Genomic DNA, 15,531 nt, shown 5'->3' on the forward strand with positions numbered 1-15,531 from the left:
AACACCCAACTTGTCGATCAAGTCCAAGATGGCGGAGATCTTGGGTCAATAAGCGTGCTTTTCCTTTTGCGTCGAATCCTGTCTGCTGGTGTTCCCTCGTTTTGTTTTTCACATCGTCCCGGTTCAGCCGGTTCATCGTTGCCACTTCTTTTCCAGCATGACGAGGCATTGACCAGGGTTTTTCCACTGGATTCAAGAAGAGCAAGGAAACATGATATTCCATGCTAGCTTCTGCTTCAGCGAGAGTAGGGCTGCACCACCACGGTAGATGGATATGCATGATGGTTGGGCTTGGACCCACAGATTCGCATATGAATGACACATTAGACCAGGTTAGATCGACGAATCTGGGGCCGTGCGAAGCATCTTTCCGCCAATATCTCTGAGATTGGCATCAAGAGATGCGTATCGACCCAGATATCCTTTTCCATACCGGATCGGGTCATTCAGGCACAGAAACCCGAAATCACTTCTGATACTCGCGCTCCCCATAAACCCCCACAGAAACAGCACCCAACACATTCTCCAGCCTGTCCCTCAATTTTCTCAATTCACGCACTTTACCCGCGCGCTCCTTCTCCACATCCCGCAGCTGGACCTCCAACTCCCGAATACGGGCTTCCTGCTCCGCCTCGGAGGCCCCGATCCCAGGAAGCACAGAGATGAGGTACTCAATCTGCTGCTCCTTGATAATAAGATCGCGCGCCAGCTCACGTTGTCGACTAGCAAACGTGCGCGGCGAGTCCGGCGTCGGAGGCTGGTTGATGTCCTCACCTTCGGGAGCTGCTGTCCCGACGGCTGCGTTGGGTTGTTGGGGAGGTGCGAGAGGGGGCGAGGCTTGTTGCTGGGCGGCGCTGCCTGCTGCTCCGCCTGTCGATGCGGCGATCGAGGCTGGCACCGGGGGCGAGGTGGTGTTTTTGGCTATCTTGGCTAGGGCGGGTGCGGCGTCGGGGACATTGGGTGGGGGTGTTGCGGGGGCGTTGTCGTGGTATGTTGTGAGATACCCCAAAGTCGCATAGAATTGCGTTGCCAGCTGTTTTAAAGGAGATTGTCATGTTAGTTGGTGTTGTTGTGAAGTACCAGCATGAGTTGACTGGGGTGGTGGGCACTTGCTTGGTCCAGGCAGGTCTGGAGCTGGGTGAGGATGTCGGCCATGGTTGGCGACTTGGCGATTGGAATGAAAGTATTGGAATCAATATCAGAAGCCTTGTCAGAGAGGAAGGGTAAGAAGGGGAAAGAGAAGTAAAGGGAATGGCAGCTGTTCGAGTGCGTGGAGTGGGTAGGATAAAGTGAGGAAATGGAGAAGAGACAAAGCTCCGGTGCGGTGAGTAGAGCAGCCCTTGTTCCTTTCAACCCACACCTCGATGCGCCTACTGCGACTCAGCCATGGCCTCGCAGCCGGATTCGCGCCCTCACCACCGGGAATAATTGTTCGCCGAGGTTTTTGCAGCTCGCGCGCCCATCATGACCTCGCCTCCTTCACCCGGCGTTTTTTCAAGCTCCCCTCCACTCCGTCTCCGCCATCGCAACACCATCACGATCTAGCCACATTCCTCTCCTATGCCGAGCGCATTTCCCTAGCAAAAGCAAGCACAGTATTTGTGGGCACACACTACGAATACACAGTTCTCCAGAGTCTACGCCGCTACGCGCTCACTCTCCACCGTGTTGGCGGCCGCGATGATGCCGGCATCGACCTCGTCGGCACCTGGCACCTCCCGGGCCGGGAGCGGGAGCAAGCACTCCGAGTGCTGGTGCAGTGCAAGGCACTGAAGACCAAGCTGGGCCCCAATCTGGTGCGCGAGCTGGAAGGTGCGTTCCGACAGGCGCCTGTCGGGTGGCGCACGGGGCAGACAGTCGGGCTGCTGGTGAGCCCGCGCGAGGCGACCAAGGGAGTCCGCGACGCGATGGCACGCAGCACGTACCCGCTGCTTTGGCTGATGGTTGAGCGCGACGGGACGTTGAAGCAGGCGCTTTGGAATGCACAGACTGAGGAGCTTGGTCTGGTGCCGTTGGGGGTGGAGACGCGGTATGGCGCCGCTGGTGATGATGTTGAGTCTGGCTCGGTAAGCAAGGAAATCACTTTGACCTGGGATGGCAGTGATATTCCCGATATGGATCAGGTCGAGCGCGATCTGGTCCAGCTCGAGGACCGGTGGGTTACTTCGTGGGGCGCAGATCTCGCGGCCGCGGACAAAGGAGAATTGTTGAGTATTGTAGAGAGGGTCCTTCCCGAAACCCATTCTGGCTCATGGCTGGATAGTACAATATCTGATACAGATCGAAGGAAGGTCCTTGAGGCTCTACACAAATGACGCCCTCAACAGATTGTCGATTGATTGCCACAATCCTGAAGACTCTGCAGGCGGCCACTGGGAACAACTGAAGGAAATGCATAATTCATGGAATAGAATCTGTAGAACTCTAAGGGTATAAAAAACCGGCAATCAGAAAGCAATGACCCGGCTTCACCAACCTCCGAACAACGCCAACAAAGATAAACGCCTTGAGAACCAGCTCCCATTATGACTACCCTTGCATCGTGGACCAGAAGTAGTTCGAATAGAAAAATCGGGAGAATTTCGGATCGATGTTGACGACATGAACATCGCCCTTGCGGCTGTTGCGAATGACCGCGCGATTGAAGTTGCCAGCCTCGTCGGGTTCGATGTCAATTCCGAGCGAGCGGAAGATTTTGAGCCGCAGACTAAAACCTCGTATTAGCAGCCATCCAGATAAAGTGCTTCGAACTGTGGGAACGCACATGGTCGCATCATCCATCTCACGTTCGCGCCGTGTCGCCTCGTCGCCCTCCAATCCCTGCGCCTCCAGGTCGGCGAGCCTCTCCTTCAGCATTTCCAGCTCACTTTCCAGACGCTCACTTTCAATCTCCAGCTCGGATGCGGCTTTGGCGATGCGGAATTTCTTGGTGTCTAGTTCGACAATCTCGGCTGCATGCTTGCCGGAATCATGCACTGCCTCTGCTTCCTCGTGTTGGGCGCTCAGGGAGTGCAAGTGGCGCGACAACTTGCGCAGCGAGGACTCGGCCTCGCGAATGCGCAGGTCGCGCGATTGCTGCAGCGTGGAGAGCGAGTCATTGATGCGCGTGACGGCTTGTTTATCGGGGTGGATGTTGAAATTGCCGATGGTGTGGTGGATCAGCTGTGGCTGGGGTCAGCGGACAATATTTCTTTGGATGATCACAAGAAAACTCCAACACCTACCGTGCCAGGGTCCTCGTCGAGCAACATGGTGGGTGGTTGGTAGAGGATGGTGGGATGGAAGTGGTTGTTTGGGGTGTTGCGGGAGCAACAGCCACAGCACCGCCACATGTTGCTCTCCGCGGTGACGTTTGCTTTCCTTCGCAAGCGCCGCGGCTGTCCGTTTTCTTTTCGGTCGAATCATTTGATCTCCCAGTTTCCCCCCTAGACTTCTCTCTCGACTCGATACCCAACCGATTCGTTTTCCGCCATGTCTAATCTTCCCTGTATGTGGCTTGTTTTGTCTGTCGCCTGTTAAGAGATAACTAACGTGGTGTCGCTGTGCCAGATGCCGCAGATGCGGAGAGGTCCGTCCACCCGTGGAATGCCCCTGGTGTCAAGTCAGAGCCTCAGCAACGAACTAACTCGCCTCGCGTGGCTCCAGTCCGCTGAAACCCGCCGAGCTGCAGGTCCTACGGTCACAATACGAGAAGGAGGGTGACTATGTCGGCATCCAAACAAAGTTCAACTACGCATGGGTATGAATCGAGTGCACGGTTTTTGGGGGGGTTCGCTGCCTCATCTGAAGCGCTTGTGCTAACCGGTACTCTCCCCGCCGTTGCGGGACACACTGGGAGATTATAGGGCCTGATCAAATCCAACACTCGCTCTGATCAGCAGGAAGGCGTCCGCCTGCTGTCAGAGATCTTCCGGGGAGCGCCGGAGCGACGACGGGAATGCCTATACTATCTGGCTCTCGGCAACTTCAAGCTAGGCAACTACGGCGAGGCGCGCCGGTACAACGATCTACTGCTGGAGAAAGAGCCGGGCAACCTGCAGGCTGCCAGCCTGGGGTCACTGATCGATGACAAGGTGTCCAAGGAAGGCCTAGTGGGCATTGCCATCGTGGGGGGCTTAGCCGTGGCCGCTGGCGTGGTGGGTAGTCTGGTTCTCAAGGGAGCCAGAAGACGGTAAACACGCTGTGGGGATTGGCGCCTGCAAGGGCTGTGGCACAGCCGGGCCAGACAGCCCTTGCGTCCTATAGCCGCGGATGTGTATAATGTTTATGTGGAAACGGTGGGGTCTTTGCGAAATCTTGCCGTTCGGGAAGCATGCGAGGGCGTTTCTTCTTTTCTCCTGTCTCTACTCTACTTGAGCCGAATGGCGCTACATATCGCTTGTCATCGTTCATGGAATCAGCATTGTTGCCTATCGCCAAGATCGAGTATCTACTTAGACGCGTATATAACCCTATATAAACCCCCTGGGTATACTTCCATGGGTATTCTGGTTCTTTGACCTCCTTGCCACCCGCATCGCTTCGAATTCTCCGAAATGAAACTTGCGCCCAAAATAGAACAATAAGGCTGCCTACACTTGTGCTGCATGAAACGGTCCTTGTCTGCATTGCCTGGGCGAGTTCCGTGGTTGTTTCATGGTCTTTATTTAAGGTAGTTGTTGGTCCCGGGCTTAACGTCATCGCCCTCGGCATCTTCTTCCCTTTCGTTTTCTTGCCTCTTCCTCTCTATCTCTTTCAACTCGCTTATTTCGCCCTTCTTTTCCATCGACACCACCCATGTCTGCTCTGTGATGCCCTCCGCCTTGTCCCCGCAGATAAGACAATGACGCGTGACTGTCCAGCGTCCCGACGCTCGAGCAAACTGGTGTTCTGATCCGCTTCGACCTCGATTGTTCCCTTGTACCACAACCCTACGACAACGCGTTCGCATTATTTGACTTATTTGTGTCCTCGATCATAACCCGGTAACCATGGCCGATAACGGTGATCGCATGTTCTGCCATGCCTGTGGTGGGGTTTGGCTGAGAAATGATAGCGGTTTGACGTGCCCGCATTGCGAATCCGATTTCACCGAGATTGTGCGCATCGTCTTGGATCCCGGTATTTTAATCAGGACTTGTTCTAACTATGCGACTTCCCATAGATCGAAATCCCTCCTGAAAACCCCCCTCCCGAGCGCGCGGACGAACCGCGTACGCCACCCAATATGAACCCGTGGGCAGACCACGATCCCTGGGCCCGAGAAGGGACTCCAGACTCACCAGGGTTTGGGTTCATGGGTGGAGGTTCTCCTGGATTCGCTCAACGCACATATAGATCGCCCGATGGGCGCTTCACCTTTAGCAGCACCACTTTCGGCGGGGGATACTCGCCACGCCAGGAAGCCGCGCACGCAGATCCCACGGTTCCGATGATGGTGCAAAGCCTGGATACAATCTTCAATGGGCTCGCAGACACATACCGCCCCCTCCGCCGCCAGGATGGCAAGACCACGATCCTTTTGTCGCAGATGAGCTTCCAGGCCCTGACAGACTACGTCCTCGCAATGCTGGCGGGCCGCAGGCCAGGGGCACCGCCGGTAGAGAACCTGGCCGAGTATGGGCATTCTTATTCCAATCTTATGTTAGGACCACATGGCTAATTTATTCCTTTTTTAGACTCATGGGTGCCTTCCGAGCAGATTATGGGCCGCGTCCAAGAGGCGGAAGACCCGGGGCACGCACCATGATCGGGCCTAATCCTCTCTCGATTCTTTCGGCTCTGCTTAACCTCGACCGAACCGGGGATGCGGTTTATTCGCAGGAAGAGCTTGACCGAGTCATTTCACAGTTGATCGACCAGAATGCGCACGGAGGAGCACCGCCGCCGGCCGCAGGAACGGCCATTCGATCTTTGCCTAAAAAGAAGGTGGACCAAGAGATGCTGGGGACAGATGGGAAGGCAGAATGCTCGATTTGCATGGATGCAGTGGAACTCGGCACCGAAGTCACGGTACTGCCCTGCACACATTGGTTTCATTACAACTGCATCGAAGCGTGGCTGAGCCAGCACAACACCTGTCCGCACTGTCGACGAAGTATCAATTCAACCGGAGGGTAAGTAGCGTGGCTCAACAACTCTCTTCTCTATATGCCGGGGACTGTCCAGCTGACTGTTCTATGTTTCACAGTGCTGGTGAAGGCACCAGGGAGAGCCCGGTTGTGATCCAGGATAGTCCTGACCGCCGAACTTCCACCGGACAAGGCCCAAGTTCCGGCTTGACTCCGCGCAGTGGCCGCTCTTCTTCATCTGGCACCCGTTCATCCCCATCACAGTCTCGAGAATCTAGAGGGTCCAGAGATTCAGGTTCTCGACGTGCCAGCCGGGGCGAAGGCCATCATGGCGGGTTCACCAGCTGGGTTTGGAGCCGGTTGGGAGGTGGCGGGTAGACTGTCCTCGATGTGGTACGAGATATGCACGCTGCAAGGGTTGATGTTGATTTTGATGGTTGATGATTGATTTGTTTTCGGGGATTCTCTTTTCCACTTCACTTACAGCGATACAGGTTTCATGGTTCTTGCTCCTTTTCTTTTTTCCCTTCTTGTTGTTCTTCTGGCTGGGTTATTTGCATATAGCAGGATTCTTCCATATGGGCCTGTCTTCGGTCGGTTCTCAGGTGTGTCTTCGTGGGATTTCTTTCTGTTCTTGTGTACATAAAGGGATTGTTTGTCCCTATTACCCTTGAGCTTTTATCTTTTATGTGATGTATGAACTTCTAACATCAGAACGGACTAGTTGAATCAATAAACACTTGGCATATAGATATGCTTCTAGAAGATATATTACCCCCATCCTTCAATGTCCTTCGCGAGGGCTTCCCTAACGGAAGCAAAGCCCGCCTGTCCATAAAACCCCCGAAGTAGACTCTGGGCTCTCTCACGGGGAGGAACATCCCCTCGATCCCTAACGCCATTAGGAGAAGGGCTTGAGATACGTGTATTCCCAGGCCGAAGCTGACGGAGCCGGGCAACAGTGTCTGTCCAAGTCGATTGGTCTGCAAACGCGAATATACGCTCTGATTTGACCTCGGGATCGAGAAGGCCAATGACGAAGAGTCTGGTGACGTCTTCCACGTCGACGTACCATTCTGGAACAGCATTAGCATATTGTCAGTGGTTGTGGGAAGGAAGCTACATACGCTCATGAAATCTGCCAAAGGTCGTGGAGTCTCCCTTGAGTAATTGTCGAACCCAGCCCATTGTTGACCCGAAGATTTCGGGGTGGAGGATCCTTCCAACCTGTACCATTCAAGTTAGCTGGCTGTCAAACTGCTTGTGTTGTATTGACCCCAAATACTGACCGTGAAGCTTGGGAGAACTGTGTTGAACGTGAACTGAGATCGATGCGTCTCAATCCACTTCCACGATTGTCGTTCACCCTCTATCTTGGATGCTGAATAGACTGCAAGGCCCTTGTGTTCTTCAGGAGTATTTTCATCCCATGCATCTCTTACGGCAGCATCATTCCAGGTATCTAAGAGTTGCAGTAAGTTTTATATTCGCTGGGATGTCTGGCTTATTTTATTGTTGTCGCTGTACTTACTTCCGTCAATACGGTGCCCCTTGGGATCAGGAACAAGCCAATAAGTTTGAAATAGACGAAGAAGCCAAGACTACGTGTTTGATCGCGGGTCTTTGCGCCGCAGCCTCCAAGATTGCCAATGTCGCCTGGACCACCCAGGGAATCACGACGTTGGGGTCACTGCCAAAGCTTAGATCGGATGTCTGAATTAACCCAAGTCAGCTTCCATACACTGAGCAAAGCAAAACGTATAGTAAACATCCTGTTTATATCATACCAAATGAACGAGTCCCTGCACCCCATCCAGAGCCCGCTCGAGAGCTTCTCTATCCTCAAAAGATTCCACAAGCATAGGCTCAAAGGCATCGGGGCTATATTTCTGGTCGAAATATTCCTTCAACCATGGCTTCGGGGTGCGAACGGTTCCTCGCACCACGTATCCAAGTTCAAGTAATTCTGAAGGAAATAGGCGGGGATGCCATATCGCTTATTCCCTCTAATAAAGGTAACAAGAGGGGATTCGTAGGGCCAGTGAATCAGTCAGAATACGATTATTGTAAAACATCGATTGAACCCACGATGACCAAATGAGGCACCCAATGAGCAAAAGCCACGATATCGCAGATGAACGTGGGGTCCGATCATGTTCAACGATATGGACTCTTTCACTTCTTGTCACCTACCTTAGGGATATGCGTTGGACATAAGTGGGATTTTTTAGGTCTGCCAGAGAAAACAAGACGGACACGTCCTTCCTAGCGAAGTATAGGGAGCTTATGATGGCAGTAAGGCAGGCGTGCGGTCGCTTCCATATTTTTGGGGGGGGGGTCTTGTGTTTTTGGACTTCGGAGACAGCAAAGCCAGGGTTGACGTCGCGTTAAACCCAATCACGTGGCGACATACCAAGACTGCAAGGAATATCAGGTGAATCTGATCTAGCCAAGATAAATATCTCGGATAAATATCTCGAGGGCACCTGGAGAATCAAAACAAGCAAGTGGAAGAATTCTGTCTCTACCCTATAGTTTGCCTCCCCTGTGTCAAGTCAAGACCAGGATGTTTTCGACCCTTTTGAACTCATACATCCATCTGTCCAGGTGGAACCGTGAACCCTGTCGGCATAAGCCTTTTGCCATCACACGCAACTTACGTGTGGGCAACTCGCGTTCGGAGAAAAATCTTTCTAGAACGTCACGGGTGTCCTTGTAACTCAGACCAGGTGATGAGTTTTTGCCTTGAGCAGGCTTCTGTAGTATAGCATCCAACCTGTCAGAAACTCTTCTGTCTCTCATTATGTGCCACTGGTCGGCTACCAGATATGTCTTGGCTAATGAATAAACATCAGAGCTAAAGCCATCATATTTAAAATGAGGATCATCTTCCATTGCATAGAGGGCCTCTAAAGATCATATCGATTAGCCACTTCTATTTTATATGTTATAGGGAAAGGGCAGGTTGCCAGGACCTGAAACTTACCTGGACTCATGTATTGTGGTGTTCCCGCAGCACCTCGTGGGGTAGCTCTATTACCGAGATATCGGGCATAATCCCAATCGATCAAATAGGAACCGTCGTCCGTCAAAAGGATATTTTCGGGCTTAACATCCCGATGGATGATCCTTTCGGCATGAGCAGCTTCCAATGCCCTTCCGGCAGTGAATATTGCGCGCCGGACATTGGGTCTCTGTCCTTTATCTAGAGCGTCGAGCAGATCGTCCTTGCCCTTCGGCATCACTAGGACCGATTCCCTGGCAGTTCTTGACCAGAAGCGCTCTATGTACCGCATAACATAGGGGCTGTCGATGCTTTCTTGAATGCCTGACTGGTCCAACGATGACCATCCCGCGGATGTTTTGACCGCAACTGGCCGTGGGCGGTTTATTTCAATCCCGAGCCTCCTGTTTTTTGTCGTGTCGCGGTAGGTGAGTATTCCGTCCCAGATCTCGCCTTGGCCACCCTGTCCCAATTTGCCTTTAAGTAACAACGTCGCATACATCAGGTCCGGATCTCTAGGGTCTTGGTTTCTCTCCCTAGGCTTTTGACCTTTACGGGCTTCATCATACATGACATATTTGGCAACGCCTTCTCCCCCCCGGATGTTTAGTTGTTCCCCCCATCGAACGCATCCAAGGGAGGATGTGGCATCGACGCGACGCTCAAGTGAATGATCAAGGGAGTGGTTTCGTGGCAAAGGCGTCCTTCCATGGTCAATCTGGGGAGATTGCAAGTCGTGGGAGTGGGGGTTTTCAGGGACTGGAACAGAGGAGATCTGAGGGATGAGCAAGGAGTAGAGCCCCCATATCAACAGCCGAGAGTTGAAGAGACGCATATTGGCCGATGAAAGATGGGAGGTGTTAGGAGACAAGCTCTTTGGATTGTCGGGGCTGGTATTATAAGGAGGATATTTCCGCCCCCAGGGCCTTACAATTCCTGGGGTGTTTTCTTCTACACAACAAGGAAACCTCTGCCCCCCGAGGCCAAGCGATTCTTTGGCTAATTGAAGATGATCATTATTACGGGCCGTAGCCATCACGAAAATGGTCAAGGATACGGATATCACGGAGCGAGGCCTCAAATATTCTTCGCACACCCTCCCCTATCCAATAAGTGCCACATTCTTGGGTCACATACACTTCCCTGGTTACAGAGAAAGATCAGGTACTAGCTGCCACCAAAGACAGATCCACATACTGTTGGAAATGCTGTTGGAAATGCTGTGGGTCCGTCTCAGGGCACGGCTGCAACTAAATAGCGCCCAATGGCCAATGGAGAGCCGTGTGTCCTCGAATCTGCCCCATCTCTTTCGGTTTAGGTGTTAACCGTATTGGCTATAGTGGCTGATCAGCAGTATTTGCCTATTTCTATATAGACCCACATACTATTTACGTGGTATTATATAATATCCTGGCAGTCAAAAACCTCTTTCTGTATTAACCCCTATAGCCGTCCCCTCGAGTCGGACCCACAGCATTTGCAGCTGTTGGTCCTCCATATATATACGCACTTGACCATTTATACGCAAATTTTCAGTGTTGGCTTTAGGAGGCATAGCAGAGACTCAGAATTACATTTCATAGGCTTATTATGTGGCTTTTATTTTAAAATTATCTATGATCTTGTTATAAACCCTGCAGTCACGGACTAGTTGAGGGGGCGCAACTGACCGAGAGGCTACCGAGAGCCAACTAAGCAAGCAATCACGTGGAAGCAAGGCGCAGGAAGCGGCCGTCAATTAACGGCAAAGAATACCCAATATAGTTCTAATCGGTTTAAGATCCATTAAAGGATAACTATCCCGGATAAATTTTATTAGCAACTCCTTTAGTAGAACTGTATCGAGATCTACTAAAGACAAAATCGGCGTATTTCGGGGATCTTAGGCGGATTAGGGAGCGTTCTCCCAGGTGGGATCTGCACTTCTTGGAATGCCACCTATCATTCATTGGAATCGATTTTGTAACATTTGACGCCTTCAAAGTTCTTAGCCAATTGCTATGATCACGGACCGATAAACTCAAAAGCCACAAACCCTCCAGCACGCCGAGTGCTGCTCGTTCGATATTGGCACCATCCGCGTGGTTTAGTATTCACAATGGCCTCCAAAAAACCATCCATCCTCCCGGCAGACATCATGGAGTCCCAATTGTCCACGATCGACCTCTTAACAGCCATGTTCCCATCGCCAGGCGAGCTGGAAATCCCCGAATCCACCACGCAGTGCGTCGAGAGACTCCGAGCCTGGTGCCAAGACCCGGCCTCCCCACCTGGCCAGGTGCCGGCCAGTATGTCTCTCGTCGTATGTTTGCCAATTGCAGACGGCGACAAGAGTATCCAAGTCAACATTTCCGTTCCGCTGCAATGCGAGGACTCGGACACAATAGACCAGCCACCGTCACTGGGCTATTCGCTTCGACAACCAGACTGGATGTCCAAAGCCGAGGTGGCCGGACTGGCGGCTCTCATCCCGCAGGGTGATGTTCTCGAGGCCTTTGAATGCATCCAAGCAGAGGCTGCCCGGTTTCTGGAAAACAAGCAGCGCCAGGCGGAGATTTCAGAGGAGACGGACCCACGGACGGGTTCAAGTTCCCGGGGTCCGGTCGTCAGGGTCTGGTTCTATTTCCCATCTCTGTCAACCCGGAAAAAGAGAGATGATATGGTCAATCTCGCTCCGGGATATTCCCTGACGGGCTTCGTGCTGGCGGGTAAACCGGGCGTGTTGTGTCTTGAGGGCGCGTCGTCGGATATCGATGCTTATATGAGCTTTATCAAGACACATTCGTGGGGCGATATCCCTAGCCATCAGAAAAAGGTTAGCGAGAGATTTCGAGAGACTGAGGGGGTTCGGCGGGTGTTTTCGGGCATGGAGGAAATCACGGATTCGCTAGGGGAGCGAGGAGGGCAGAGGGCTAATCGGGGTGATATGCAGGCACTCGAGGTGTGGTTGGGGTCTAAAGGGCTGCAAGAGGCATTTGAGCAGGTGATATTTTAGACTCTTGGAGAGTTGTAGGCTCGAATGTAAATAGAGTTGGTTGAAGCGTCGATATCAATAGAACGGGCATGGATGGTTCAGTCGTGATAGAATCAAATACGATATATCAGGGAATGGTAGCCATCGACCCAATGCCCGTGAAATATGAAATGGATCTCCATGGCGAGCTTCACGGTTCTTCTGTGAAGATTGAAAAGATACCTTCAATCGTCTCCTGTTCTCATGGCATGAAGTATTCAAGATTATCTCGGGAAGAACGAAGATTGTGAAGATCACTCCACGGTGGGTTGCTCTCCTAGAAATCGTTCTTCCAACTTGCAAGAAGCGTAAAAGCACCCTCACTTTTGACTATGTCAAAGGTCCTGCTCAAACGCACCCCAAGTATCTTCATACCCTGTCCATCCCAGCTTTCGAGCCTTACTCATTCATACTAGCCACAACCCCCCATTCTCGACCAAGAACACAAGCTACGAAGCCCCATGCAGCATTGTCCCAACCAGCCTGGTGCATGCTCTAGGCCGTCTTCCACTCAACAACTATTCCGGAAAGCCAACTATATCCTATCCCTGAATACAGTCCCAATCACTAACCACTCTCAACCTTGACAATCTTCCCCGTTTCCACCTCATACAAATACCCCGTAATAGGCACATCCAGCACCAGCGGGCTATCCTTCAGCAACTGGATATCATCAAGAACACTCTGTCTGAGATCCCCAAAAGGCAGAAACGCAATATGGTCCACGCTCTGGTGCAGATCCGCCCGGATCTTGTTGCGGATCACATCGTCGGTGAAGGTGAGCATTCCGCAATCCGTCTGGAAACATGAGTATTTGGGAGAGAAAATACATGTTTAAAAACAGAAACATGGATATGTATGTATGGCTTAAAACATACGTGGTGGACAATCACAATCTCGCGGGTCCCGAGCAGCTGCTGCGAAATAATCACACTGCGCAGCGCATCGGACACGCGTCCGCCGGCGTTGCGGATGACATGGGCATCGCCTTCTTCTAGTCCGAGAGCACGGGCGGGATCTATGAAGGCTATCAGTATAATACTGGCCAGGTGCTGGTTAGCGGTTGTTGAACCCTACCAAGCCGTGCATCCATACACGCTACCACAGTCACCTTCCTAAACCGAAGCATCAAATATCAGATCATCCATGTTGGACTTTGTTGTGGATTCACTTTCTGTCCAGTGCATACCGCTGTGGGGGCAGCGCCAGGCTGCCTTTGGTAAAGGATGCCGCATACTGGGCGTTGGCCGCCTCGAACTCTTGCGCGACGGACATGGTGGAGATATATTAACTTGTGGATAATATCTATAAGGCTAAGGGAAGGACCTTGGGGATGGCATGGAGGGGTATATAAAGAAGAACACCCCCCGCAGTGGGAAAGATGGTGTTGTATGAGGTGATGATTTGGTTACCACGACGTTGGATGGCGTGATGGAATGATGGGATCTTGTAGGCCAATCATTCTAGTGAGGCATCTTTTGGTATTCAAAGAGTAACTGGGAGAAAGTAATAAAATAGACTCTGTTGATTTTGACTGCGAGTCGCCAACATGGATAAAAGAGAACACAACGTCGCTTACGCATTATATTGACTTGACAGCTGCGAACTATTTATGCATCAAGATGGACCATGCTAGTAATGATGGACGCAGCGAGACGCTAAACTCAATATAGTCTGCAACAGACTACTCCAGAAACCCCTTCTTCGCAACCCGCTCACAAAGTTCGCGCAAAACACCTCCAAGCCACTCAAAGTCACTCTTCTCCACGTACGTCTGCCCACTCAGCCGCACCCACAGCGACCCGCTATACGGGAAGACCGGCACAAATGTATGATATTCCTCAATCATAGCGCGCTGAAGCCACGGCCCGAGTTTGGGCACATCCTCCGGCGATATACCAGCAGCAGCAGACGCAGAGCCAGAAGAAGAACCGACGGCAATCGGCAGCCGCACCGTCGTCATAGAACACTGGCGCATGCGGCTCGTCTCGCCTGGCTTTAACCCTGGCTCTTGCATCACCTCCGTGCCGAGGATAGCTGCCACGGCATCGGCGCCTTCGTTGGCGACCTTCTGGCAGTACGCCATGACCGCCCTCTCGCCGCCGCAGACCTCAGCTCGGAACTTGAGTGCCGCGGGAACACACAGGTACGCAGAGTCATCGCTCGTCGCAACAAACTCAAACAGCTCCTCGAAGGGGGTCTTTTCCTGGGGCTGGTTGGGGTCCTGGAAGATGGAGGGTCTGGTCTCGGGGGAGGTGGGCGCGGGGATGAAGCCCCACGAGGTTGGGAGAGTGGTGCGGATGAAGTACTGGTTGCGTCGGGGAACGTAGAGCACGGCGCAGCTGCGCGGAGTGTAGAGCCACCTGGAAAGTGAAAGCATAAGAATCGAGCACTTACGATGTCAACGGGAGAAAGAATGTCATACTTGTGGCAGTTAGACACGAAAAAGTCCGGCTGCAGCGCGCCCATGTCGAGAGGGACGTGGCCGATTCCATGAGCACCGTCGATGACGCTCAGAATTCCCTCGTCTTTGCAGAGCGCCGTGACTCGCTCAAACGGGAACCGGACGCCGGGATTACTGACAATGGCATCAAAGACGGCAGCGCGGACCGTCAGGCCCTCAACATTGCGGGTGTGGCGAACTACCTCCCGGAATCGGCGCGCGAGCTCATCCTCGGTGATGGGATACTGAAAATCGACTTTGCGCGCCTGCAGAGACGAGTGTTCCTGCAGCGAGACAATACCCTTTTCCACAGCGCCGTACACGGCCTCGAAGTAGATAAGTACCTCTCCCGGCTGGAATGCCAGGTTATGCAACACGGTGGACACACCGGTCGTGGCGTTCTTCACAAAGACACACTCATCCTTGGAGGCGTTCAGCACCTTGGCGACTGCTTCGCGCGATTGTTCCAGATAGACCGCATGCTTTTGGCGCACATACGGATCAGGCTGTGCATCGGCGACATCGAGGAAATGCCGCTGCATATCCCGTACTGGAATCGGGTGCGCGCCGAAGGATCCTGGTCGGGGTATGTCAACCAAATACTCAAGTTGGCGGTGGTGGGGTATGAAGATGCAGACCGTGGTTGAGGTTCTTATACGCCGGATCGAAGAGCCAATGCTTCAGCATTGGTTTGCCAAAGGGAGTCGCTTGTTCTGAAGCCATGATATGGACACTGGAAGTTGCAGTGATTTGCAAGAGAACAGAGAAAATACTTCCCAGGTTGAGCCATCCATGAAGATGAGTCAAATCGCGACTCTAACCGGACACGAGTCTCCAGGGCCAATGGCAATTCCGTACAAGATCCACACCATCGTGAAGGGCGTGGAGAAACTCCACTGTCAGCTTACTTGATGCATCCTTTCTTTTCTGCAGAATTGGGGAATGTTAGCCTGGTCTATTGTGACTCGTACACAGCCGTGTCTTTCGCTAGCAACGACTGTCACGCCCGGGTGGTTTCAAT

General features: G+C 52.5%; 9 protein-coding genes across 9 annotated transcripts; 4 read left to right on the forward strand and 5 right to left on the reverse strand.

Annotated features, from left to right (window-relative positions):
- Nucleotides 1-466: 466 nt before the first annotated feature.
- On the reverse strand, nt 467-1,155 carry NUU61_008612 (med21 domain-containing protein; the record flags this gene model as incomplete). Its single annotated transcript, XM_056659137.1, has 2 exons — nt 467-1,033; nt 1,081-1,155. 2 exons carry the CDS (start codon nt 1,153-1,155, stop codon nt 467-469), a joined length of 642 nt encoding a protein of 213 aa, XP_056507430.1.
- A 209-nt stretch (nt 1,156-1,364) lies between these two features.
- On the forward strand, nt 1,365-2,315 carry NUU61_008613 (uncharacterized protein; the record flags this gene model as incomplete). The annotated part of the gene is made up of 1 exon (XM_056659138.1): nt 1,365-2,315. One exon carries the CDS (start codon nt 1,365-1,367, stop codon nt 2,313-2,315), a length of 951 nt encoding a protein of 316 aa, XP_056507431.1.
- A 214-nt stretch (nt 2,316-2,529) lies between these two features.
- NUU61_008614 (kinetochore Spc24 family protein) lies at nt 2,530-3,332 on the reverse strand (the record flags this gene model as incomplete). Its single annotated transcript, XM_056659139.1, has 3 exons — nt 2,530-2,707; nt 2,765-3,162; nt 3,225-3,332. The coding sequence occupies 3 exons, from the start codon at nt 3,330-3,332 to the stop codon at nt 2,530-2,532; spliced, it is 684 nt and encodes a 227-aa protein (XP_056507432.1).
- Nucleotides 3,333-3,471: 139 nt separating this feature from the next.
- NUU61_008615 (mitochondrial fission 1 protein) lies at nt 3,472-4,175 on the forward strand (the record flags this gene model as incomplete). The annotated part of the gene is made up of 4 exons (XM_056659140.1): nt 3,472-3,487; nt 3,550-3,568; nt 3,646-3,739; nt 3,846-4,175. The coding sequence occupies 4 exons, from the start codon at nt 3,472-3,474 to the stop codon at nt 4,173-4,175; spliced, it is 459 nt and encodes a 152-aa protein (XP_056507433.1).
- A 795-nt stretch (nt 4,176-4,970) lies between these two features.
- On the forward strand, nt 4,971-6,428 carry NUU61_008616 (putative RING finger domain protein; the record flags this gene model as incomplete). The annotated part of the gene is made up of 4 exons (XM_056659141.1): nt 4,971-5,078; nt 5,144-5,595; nt 5,658-6,095; nt 6,170-6,428. The coding sequence occupies 4 exons, from the start codon at nt 4,971-4,973 to the stop codon at nt 6,426-6,428; spliced, it is 1,257 nt and encodes a 418-aa protein (XP_056507434.1).
- Nucleotides 6,429-6,821: 393 nt separating this feature from the next.
- On the reverse strand, nt 6,822-9,292 carry NUU61_008617 (uncharacterized protein; the record flags this gene model as incomplete). Its single annotated transcript, XM_056659142.1, has 9 exons — nt 6,822-7,126; nt 7,178-7,277; nt 7,340-7,512; nt 7,582-7,600; nt 7,656-7,763; nt 7,838-8,016; nt 8,711-8,807; nt 8,874-8,959; nt 9,037-9,292. The coding sequence occupies 9 exons, from the start codon at nt 9,290-9,292 to the stop codon at nt 6,822-6,824; spliced, it is 1,323 nt and encodes a 440-aa protein (XP_056507435.1).
- Nucleotides 9,293-11,152: 1,860 nt separating this feature from the next.
- Nucleotides 11,153-12,049, forward strand: NUU61_008618 (DUF1115 domain protein; the record flags this gene model as incomplete). Its single annotated transcript, XM_056659143.1, has 1 exon — nt 11,153-12,049. One exon carries the CDS (start codon nt 11,153-11,155, stop codon nt 12,047-12,049), a length of 897 nt encoding a protein of 298 aa, XP_056507436.1.
- Nucleotides 12,050-12,640: 591 nt separating this feature from the next.
- On the reverse strand, nt 12,641-13,342 carry NUU61_008619 (beta-class carbonic anhydrase; the record flags this gene model as incomplete). The annotated part of the gene is made up of 3 exons (XM_056659144.1): nt 12,641-12,865; nt 12,946-13,108; nt 13,257-13,342. Coding segments are annotated over 3 exons (474 nt in total), but the record flags the coding sequence as incomplete, so codon positions are not given.
- A 331-nt stretch (nt 13,343-13,673) lies between these two features.
- On the reverse strand, nt 13,674-15,052 carry NUU61_008620 (putative aminotransferase family protein (LolT); the record flags this gene model as incomplete). The annotated part of the gene is made up of 3 exons (XM_056659145.1): nt 13,674-13,725; nt 13,840-14,375; nt 14,465-15,052. The coding sequence occupies 3 exons, from the start codon at nt 15,050-15,052 to the stop codon at nt 13,674-13,676; spliced, it is 1,176 nt and encodes a 391-aa protein (XP_056507438.1).
- Nucleotides 15,053-15,531: the final 479 nt, after the last annotated feature.

Source organism: Penicillium alfredii (assembly GCF_028826965.1).
Source record: "Penicillium alfredii strain IBT 34128 chromosome Unknown utg000011l_segment0_segment0, whole genome shotgun sequence".
Lineage (NCBI taxonomy): Eukaryota > Fungi > Ascomycota > Eurotiomycetes > Eurotiales > Aspergillaceae > Penicillium > Penicillium alfredii.